This window comes from Montipora foliosa, chromosome 14, assembly GCF_036669935.1.
Source record: "Montipora foliosa isolate CH-2021 chromosome 14, ASM3666993v2, whole genome shotgun sequence".
Lineage (NCBI taxonomy): Eukaryota > Metazoa > Cnidaria > Anthozoa > Scleractinia > Acroporidae > Montipora > Montipora foliosa.
In genome coordinates, this window is record NC_090882.1 from 12253531 (window position 1) to 12263530 (window position 10000).

Below are 10000 nucleotides of genomic sequence, written 5' to 3' on the forward strand. Positions count from 1 at the left end.
CCAGCTGTCACTAATCAAGTTGCTGCTGCTCTTTCCTGTTTCCGTAGGCATGGGTTTCGCCAACTGGCTCGAGCAGCACAGCCCTCCCCTCACCAACACCAATACCTCCACAGAGTTGTTGGAATTGATCGCCTCCCTTTAGAGCATTTTTTAACCTTCCTGATTAATAGTCTAGCCCTCTCTACACAAAGAGCATGTGCCACGGCTCAAAGGAAATTGGGCCAGTTTTGTTGCCAACTGGGCATGCTTCATCCTTCTGGGTCTCCCTACCCTACAGCTGAGTGGACGCTCTGTCTTATTGCAATGTTTCTGGCTAGATCCATTCATCAGAATTCCTCTATCAAGGTACACATCGAGCAAAGATTCCATGACCCACCATATAATTGCATGCGTCTTCAATGCGTAATACAGGGGATCAAAAGTTTGCAGGGTTCAGCGGCTTCTTCCTGCTTATCCATCACGGACAACCTCATGTTGGTGATTTGGAAGTCCTTGGACCTTAACAATCCTGATCATTCTATGTTCTGGGCAGCATGTACCTTTGGTTACTTTGGTTTTCTTTGAGCTTCGAAGTTCACAGTTCCCACCTTGAACAGCTGTTCCACAGCACTGAACATAACAGTTCAAGATGTTGCTGTAGACTGCATGTCCCGGGGTCACTCTCTCTTCAAGCACTCTCTCTTCGAGAAAGTGTGAATTTCTTTGGGTTATTTCCCGCTCACAGCATTGCCAAGGAAACCTCCCTGCTATGCTTTGTATTTTCATGGGGCACCTAACAACCTTTGACGTCACCAGATCCCAGGATCATCCATTGGTGATGAGTATAAATGTGACTAAATGCAATTTAGGCTAAGTTAATCTCGAGTCAATGTGCCCAGCGGTCTTCTCATGCAACAAATATTCATGACCTGCAGGGTGGCCGCAGGAGCTTGCCTTGCCATGTGGCTGCATGTGAGCTTTAGTCACCATATTTGCAGTTGCTTGCTCTGCTGATCTTTGTGGATCACTCCTTTGGTCACCTTATTTTGCAAATTTAGTGCCCAGCCCTTCCCACTCTTCATACTATTAGGAGTCAGGCCAAGCTAATTATCATGTAAGGTAAGTATCTCCCCTGAAGTTCCTTTAGTGTTATGGTGCTGGTTGGTGGCTGCTTGAAGAGCTGGTCCCTGCTTACAGGGTTGCCATGGAAACCTCCTTGCTATGTCTTGGATTTTTGCAGGACCCCACCTACCTTTGATGGCACCAGTTCTCAAGTTCATTTATTGACGATTAGTTTAAAGAGAAGTTAACCAAATACAAGTTTCAATTACTGTGTTGTAGGTTTCTTCATTTGTTTACTTTTGCTAGCCTCTTCCTTGTACAGTTAAGATGCAATCGCTACAGTGACTTTCAAAACATCAGCATTTCCATAAAATTTCATCTAAGTGCTTAATAAGATTTTGTAAGAACACTTAGAGTAGAAAAACAACTGTAACTTACTTTTTTGTTTTGACTATGCTGCTGCTGTAATCTGTAATCCAAAAGTAATAATTATCATAACATGATTCAGTGTGTACAGTTATTTGAAGGGCACTGGTTTTGTATACACACAAAATGCTAAGCTTAGGCTTAAAAATTACTTTTCAGGCCTAACATTAGCATTAGTAAAGGTTTGGGTTGTTTCGCCTATACTGAAACAGTGAACTGCAACCCTAACCTGCAGTTTCCACCCTCCATCGGGAATTGGGCGATGTTATAAAAGAAAGCATAATTAATTATTATGAAATTATAATAATATTCTTGGGGGTATCATTTTGCAACTCATGTAAATTCTTAATTTATGCTAATGATTACTTAAATACTTATGAGTGTTGGTAAGGATTGAAGAAATCGTGGACACAGCTCAAACTTTATTTTCGCCCATACTTTGTATACTAGTGGGCCTTTAGTCCCAGATGTATAACAAGGATGTTCTTTTATTAAAACACTCATTCGTTTTGGAAATCAATCAGTATTTTCTTGAAAAAATCCTTGAAAATTGTAACTTCTAAATCGCTTTCACACTAATCCTATTTGTTCAATGCTTCTGCATCTAATGACAGTAAAACCAACTCATTGTCTTTCCTTAAAAACAAAATATGGTTCTTTTTTTACAACTGTGCCTACATCTGCTCTGAAATTGATTCGTTTGCACCTTTAAAAGGTATCCAAAAATGCCAGTGATACGCAATGAACCTGACCAGAAAATCTCCTGAAACATGTCCAAGGATGACCTTAACTTTCTGTCATATAATTTCCTTGGGAACTTTTGTAGTTGTACAAGTAGACATTCCTGAAATATGCCAATTCTGTCATGTAAGTGAACACTTGAGATTGCCGCCCTCGTACACATGTTTGCATTGAACGTTTCAAATGTTAGTCTTCTTTTTATCATACCGAAGTATGATCAATGAAAATATTTTGACTACACATCAGAGGAATATAAAGGATTACAGTACTGACAAACAGAACAGCATTGGATTCAAGTTCCTTTTGTCACGCAAGTGAAAGAACATGCAAAAACAAGCAATTACAAACAACATCAACAACATGACTGCACTCTCTTTTTTTAATAATTTTTTATGAAAGGCTGTAAAAGGCAGAACATATTTATACAAAGAGTGCACCAAAATTTTAAGTTTTTTTTACAAAATGAGATGCTTCAATGGAAGGATAGTTCTTTTTGAATGACTCACTCAAGTGGGTTGCCTATCACTCGACGAGCAACACGAATATTGCAAATAAAAAAATATCATGATTGCAGAAATAAAATCATTGTCAATTTTTTTTGGCAGTTTGTATATAAAAAAATGGTCGTCATAAAACAATGTTTTCTCCATGCAAACACTAATTTTATTACGATTACAGTCTACCATTAGCAGCTACCACATCATTTCCATTTGAGGCATTATTTCAGGTGTGGCTCCTGATGTAATAAGAGTTAGGCACATAATCTGGTGTTGTAAATGATCAGTCTGAAAATAGGTGGTTATAAAGAAAGTGTAGCTCTTGAAAGGGTAAAGTTCAATACATTTTCAGTTGCATGACATGTTAAAACTAAATGACAGTATAGTTGTTCCACTGTCTCAGCTGGTTAACTTTGACAGGGCAGTATCACCAAAAATGAAGTTCACAAGCCGTTGATTTTTAACAGTCACGAGCTATAATTTCTAAGTGGCAAAAAGGAATGAACTAAAGTGGCGTTACAATAGCACAAGCTAACATAAGTTGAACAAAGGTGGTGGTAAATCGTTACAATGGTCCCTACATATGAAAATGAAATCCTAAACTAACAGGAGTGAACAATTACAAAATGTGTTCATATTGATAGTCTTTTGAATGTCTATGCGTGTCGGCACACTTGTCGCCTGGTATTTGTAGAATACCACTAGAACTAACTACATGAAGCAATTCTGGAAATTGAAACTACAGTCAACTTTCTCTTAACAGACACCTCTGTAAGAAGGACACCTGGTGCTGGTCCCAGCCGTTTCTTAGTCATTTTACTATAACCAAACTCTCTATAAGATGGACACCTCCAAAAGATGGACAACGGACACTTTGAAATCGTCAATGGACACTTATGAGTTGCTGAATGTGGTCGTAAATTACGATTTAGGGAAGAAAAACTCTTGTACATGACTCTTTTTAACACCAGACATCTAATTGATAGCTCTTACCTTGTCGCCGGAATATATACAGTACAAGTTAAAATTAAATCAGTCATTGTCCCATTCAAAAAGTAACTTGGAGGTGACAACCAAATTGTATTGTAATCTAAAACAGGTAGGTTTCATTCAAGTAAATAACCTTATTAATAAAACAAACTTTAAACATAAGCGTATTCACTGTGGTCATGTTACGTCGACTCTCTATAAGCCGGACACCTCTCAAAGACGGACAGCTGAGGCCGGTCTTGATTGTGTCCGTCTTAGAAAGAGTTGACTGTATAACTTTTGAATCAGTGCTTATCACTCTTGAAGCAGGATGACCTCTGTTACTGGTCTTTGATAGGACTTCCTTGAGCCTCCTTTAGTCGTCACTATATCAAACTTGCGTACTTTGCTGTTGCGGTCTGGTCGTGCTTTGGTTACTCTTGCAAGAGGCCAGTCGTTCCTGGGGAGTCCTTGCAGCGAAGGAGAACAAGGTCTCGTTCTTGTAGGTTGCACCATCGGGAACCAGAAAATGTTGGCAAAGGTACTGGATGTTTCTCCACGGCTTAGTGAAGAGATCTTCAGCTGTTAAGTCTGCTATGGGGGGCCACACCTTTTGCAGTTTCTGAGTAAGCAGGGTGACTGGCGTTAAGATTTCGGGGGCGTCAGGATCGCTGGATACTGGTACGAGAGGTCTGGCATTCACGATCGCTGAGACTTCAGCCATGAAGGTGATCAAGACTTCGTGAATTACGGTAAGTGCATTGCGGTGATGTTGACCAACATGGCTTCTAATATACGCCTCACTACTCCTATCATTCTCTCCAACACACCACCTGCGTGATATACATGTGGTGGATTGAAGAGCCATTTGCAGCCTTCTTTGAAGAGATAGCTTGTTACAGCACTCATTTTGGGGGGTTTCAATGCAACCTGTAGCTCGTTCCATGCACCCGCAAAGTTGGTGGCATGGTCCAAGCATAACTGGGTGGTGGGTCCCCTTATTGCAAAGAATCTGCGAAGGGCGTTTATTAAACTTGAGGACTCCACGGACTCAACGACCTTGATGTGGATTGCACAGGTTGACATAGATGTGAAAAGGATGGCGTGAGGGAGACCTCTTCTGGTCTGCCTTGTGGAGATTTGCCATGGACGAAAAACATCAAGCCCTATGTAGCTGAATGTTGGTGCGGGGCTGACACTTCCCACAGGCAAGTCAGCCATCTTCTGCATCAGACACTTCCCTCTGAGTATCTTACACTTAATGCATTTGTCAATGATGCTGTTGAACATTCTCTTTAAACCTGAGATCCAGTAAGCGCTTCTTCGCGTAAGACCATTTGTGATAACTCTTCCTTCGTGCTGTGCTTTGGTGTGATAGTGTCGCACGATAAGTGTTGAGATGTGGCTTGACTTGGCGAGGATGATTGGGTGGCGCTCTGAGGTTTGCTCGGTCGCTGGTCTTTGGAAGTTTCTCCGAGCATTTCAGATTTTAACGTCATCGGCAAAGACTTCATACTGAATGCTTTGATGATGAAGTTCTTTGCTTGAATGTAGACTAGTGTGGGGGAGAAAGTTGCCTGGGCTCTAGTTTTGATGCATCACTGTGATCAACTTTGCGAGATCTAGCATTCTTTAGGGTTGACCAATGAGTGACTCTCTCAAAACGTTGCGTTCCTAGATTTCTGGGTGCCTCTACAAGAGTGGCTTAGAATCTAATTGAGGGTGAATGTCTGGGTCGTTTGGCAACATTTCTGCAGCGATATCTCGCTCTTGGGGGGGGGGGGATATTTCACTGTTGTAGAAGAACTTAGGGCCAGTGTGCCACATACTGTCTTTAATTCCACTGCTGCGATGCTGAGGTTATGCGGATGTGTTGTACATGGTTGCTGACATAAACATTAAAATGGTGCAATTTGTTTGTTATGTATCCAAGGCGACCTTGCTGTCCGAGTAGGAAATCGATGAATCTGGTTTCCGTTCATGTTCTTCCACGATTAGCTCAGATATCTCTACTCCTAGTACAGCGGATATGGTTGTTGCATTGGCTGGCATCAGTTCAGCATTTCCAAATAATTATGAAGTATACTTGCACTTCACCAGTCATTTGGATAGTTCTTATGGTAAGTATGAGAAAGCACCTATGGCCATTTTTGAGGCATCACAGAAGGTGTGAAGTTCAATGCCCCTTTGCTGTAAGAGCATCAAACCTTAACATGTTCTAGCAACTTGAGGGAACAGTGCCAAACTTCCCACAGTGGCTTGTGTTCAGCGGAAAGCAGGATCTGGATGCAAGGTGTCCAGTTCCGTACTGATGGATCTCAGCATTTGCTTTCCTTTAATGAGAACTGGAACTGTGAGACCTTGAGAATGGCAGAGAGACCTGGAACGTAAAGGCGTCAGACCTCAAATCCTAGTAGAGGCCGAACAATCACTGCAGAGGGATAGGGCCTTTGCTGAAGTCTACATTGTGGAGTCCACTTGCGTGATCTTCTGATGGGAAGTATTGCATGACTTCCACGTGGCTTGAGGCGATTTTGTGTAGGCGAAGGTTTACGCTTGCGAGCATTGCCTGAGTACGACAAAGAAAGTCTACTGCACTTCTGGCGTCTGATGCTGAATGAAGATCATCGTCAACGTAAAAGTTGTTGTCCACAAATGCTTTAGCATCCGACCCAAACTCTCCTTCTCTGACTTGTGAAGTCTTGCGTAGGCAATGGTTTTCTATGGTTGGTGATGAAGTGTTTCTGAATACATGAACTTTTATCCTGTCTCTACCACTTCCCCTTTTGGAAAGTTGTCCTTGTATCACAAGAATCTTAAATCTCTGCATCCCTCTGCGGCCTTGAGAGAGTGAAATAATTGCTTGATGTCGGCAACAATCAGGACTGGATTCTGGTGGAAACGAAGCACTACCCTAAGAAGGTTGTTAATTAGGTTGGAGCCAGGAAGTAGCGACTTGTTAAGTGATATTCCATTGCATTTGGCGCCTGAATCCAAGACTACCCAGATTTTGTCACGCTTCTTCGGGTGATAGACACCGAAGTGCTGTAAGTGCGGTAACAGGGTTTTGAGGACTTCAAATCCTCTGGGGCAATGGGTTCAGCGTGGTCGAGGTCAAAGAATTTCTGCATGAAGGCGAAGTACTGATCCTTCATGGCTGGTTTCTTGTCAAGGGTTTGGTGTGTGGACTTGAGGCGTTTCATAGCATTCTCACAGCTGCTCAGAAGATCTTGGACCTCTTTGCAGAGCGGTAGTGGGCCCTCCCAGTTTCCACTGGTATCTTTCTTTACACTGTCTTGGACCTCTTCGCAGAGCGGTAGTGGGCCCTCCCAGTTTCCACTGGTATCTTTCTTTACACTGTCTTCCACAATCTTCAAGAATTTCCTGTCTTCAGTGGAAATTCCTGGCTTGTTGTCATGGCGGGTTTGTGCAAACATGTCGCATGCCAAGCCTCGTCGCAGGAGACACTGATGAGTGTTGCTTTCTTGGTCTGTCCAAGTGGCTGGGGGATATAATGTTTCAGGTAGAAACGATTTGGACATGCTTTGAAAAGTGATGCACAGCCATGAAGCACTTGAGTTTTGCAAGTGGAGATCTCTTGTGGCTGTGAGCACCATTGAGGCACGTATTTCTGAGTACTACCCAACCCAGATCCAGTGGACTTTGTGGAGAGCAGGTATATCTCTGCTGACGAGTAGCAAGATCTCCGCGTCTTCATCTAGTTTTGGGACTTTATCAGAAATCTACCTAAGGTGTGGATGGGCTAGCATGACATCTGGAGTAGGGATTTCTTCCTGGCTGTTTGAAATCTCTTCACACTATGTAAGTGTTTGCAGCCTGTATTTCATGTGTTGATCAAGGGATTCAAGTATCAGCCCTTGTGTGTGTCTTCCCTTTGTCTTCTTAACTTCAGAGCACGTCTTCAGGGTGTATGCGGTGGGCGAACAAGTTCAGCTCTTGCTAGTGAGTAGTTATTTTGGTCGTCTATAATAACGCAGCCTGTGATCTTCATGGCAGGTGCATTTTCGGCGTACACATTAGCAAGGCATATCTTCGCACAAGATCCGATTCCATTCGAATTTGGACCACATACTTCAGTGCAACTGTTGGTCACAGTTAGGGGGTTCGTTCCCTGTGGGCTCCTGGTCAGCTCCATGTGGCTGCCTTGACCTATCAGACTGGCTTGTAATTTGCCTTGATCCATCAGGGTGTAGAGCAGTTTCATGTCTGTTGCTGTGGGATATCTGGCACTTAAAGGTGAACGAACATTCTTTTGTGGAGTGGGTGGACCGAGAGAGGCAATGGAAGTAGATGCACTGCTGTGCCAGCAGATCAATGCATTCTCGGTATGGCTTAGCTCTTAGCAGGTGACATACCCTCAGTGGGTGAGGCATTTTGTGAAGAAAACACCATTCGCTTGGGTTGTTTTCGGTGCAGATTTCTTTTTCGGGGTGTTTAGGGGCAGCAATGTCAGTTTTGGCGGATGTTACTCCTTATCTCGCCCTCCTAGATCTCAAGCGTTTAGAGGGGTAAATTATCTCAGAGAAGAAATTTCTATTCAGTGATAATAACCCTCACTTTTCATATTAATTAACTTAAATACATACTTTCATCAGTTCACAAAGATTAAAGTCATTATTAATTTCCAAAAACCTTGGGTGTTTTTTTGATTCATCAGTTATCTTCCGAACACTATAGTTTACCAATAATATTCACGTCTTTCAAAAGAAATTCATTAATTTAAAAGGAATTACATCATTCTTGGAATGGTGTAAAACCTGTTCCCAGTTCGGACGACATGATTTTTTCTTGAACATGACTGACATCAACATATTTACAACAAAGTAGCACATATAGTTTTCTTTCACAGCACTTCTACAGTCTGTTAATCACAGTTTGTTTTCAACGACTTGCTTGAAAAAACCCATAAATGAAAAATAATTAATCTACTATAAAGTTTTAAAAAATTTTTAGTCATCTTCATCCTCACTGTCAGAGCCCTAAAATGAGCACATGTTTACTGTACAAGCAGCTTCTTGAACACTTAATTTGTTGCTGTGTAAAAACCTTGTCTTTGAGATCTTTAACTTCTTCATTTAGCAAATCCACTTCGTTAGTCAGGGTAAGAATTGTCTCTCACAAAAGGTAGAATCCTTACACAAACTCGTTGCCAGGGCCATGTCTGCTTCAAAAATGGCAGGCATTTGTAAAGGGCCTCCAATAACTTGGTTAACTTCACTTTGTATCTGCAGCAATGAACATCTTCACCCGTGACATCAAGTCAGCTCAGCCATAACAGGTGTTATGGTTTACGCCTCCTATTGACATCCCTGGTGTGTGACGTGTATACATTGTATTTCTTTACATACTCAGGTTGTTTGTTTCAACACACCACATCATCTTTATTTATTTACTGTGTGCATGATCAGTGATTGTCACTGGAAAACGGTTCTCGTGGATTGTATATACTGAAGTACATGTAAAAGCAACTGAACTGAACTTCCCAGAAAGAAGATTTTTAACCGAAACCGAAGATATCAACTCGGAATTTCATACTGCAGTCTCCACTAAATACCTTGTGCAAAGAAATGGACAGTTCTCGTGTAAACACGCAAAAATCTGCTGGAGTTTTAGTTAGTAAGATGGAAATGAAGACTCATCTTAATTCAGTCTATCCTACTTTTATGAACAATGTACTTTTCAGCAAACATACAAACAAAGGTTTCTCCATGGTTGGCGTAGTTGTGACTTCAATATGGCAGCTCCAGCAAATCTCAAAAATAAGCAAATTTAACGAGTGTCCTAAAAATTGATAATAATTATGCAATAATTATGGTTCTTGGTGTTTCTCTGCATACCGTCAAGCACTTTCAGCAGGTGTTTTTAGGCTACAACAAGGACATTCAAAAAGAGCTACAACGTGTCTTTCAGAAAAGGTTCATTAGATATTCATAGCTAGAGAATATCTGTTTTTCATGTCATCAATGAATTGGTTAAGGCTCAAACTATGTTTTTTCAACGGACATTTACAATCAACTTTCGACTTAGTTAGTTTCATCTCAGTTTTGCATAACTGTCTCAAATTCTCCCAACTCCCCTCGTGTTTAGATAAGATGATGTAGTCGTGGAAAGAGTTACCTATAGCTGTATTGCTGAATGGATTATCATATTTGCACTGCACACAAACTAAAATAAAATAAATCATTATTTTCTTATTTTATCACAAGTACCGTAGGTCATAATTATTTCAACTTAAAGCATATGACAACTACCGTAAGTAACACTAACCTGAAACTGTAAACAAAGGATTTCTGCTGTATCTGGAT

The 10000-nt window shown here is 41.3% G+C and overlaps 2 protein-coding genes across 2 annotated transcripts in view; both read right to left on the minus strand.

The window, feature by feature from the left end:
* Positions 1 to 10000, minus strand: part of LOC137984719 (dynein axonemal heavy chain 6-like) — a 36173-nt gene that overhangs the window by 24467 nt on the left and 1706 nt on the right. Inside the window, exon 3 of the mRNA XM_068831979.1 lies at positions 9963 to 10000. This exon is cut by the window's right edge and continues 32 nt beyond it. The gene's annotated coding sequence lies outside the window, so the exon portion shown is untranslated. The remainder of the gene's footprint in view (positions 1 to 9962) is intronic.
* LOC137984435 (uncharacterized) lies at positions 6103 to 6504 on the minus strand. The gene has a single exon (XM_068831611.1). It carries the CDS (start codon positions 6502 to 6504, stop codon positions 6103 to 6105), a length of 402 nt encoding a protein of 133 aa, XP_068687712.1.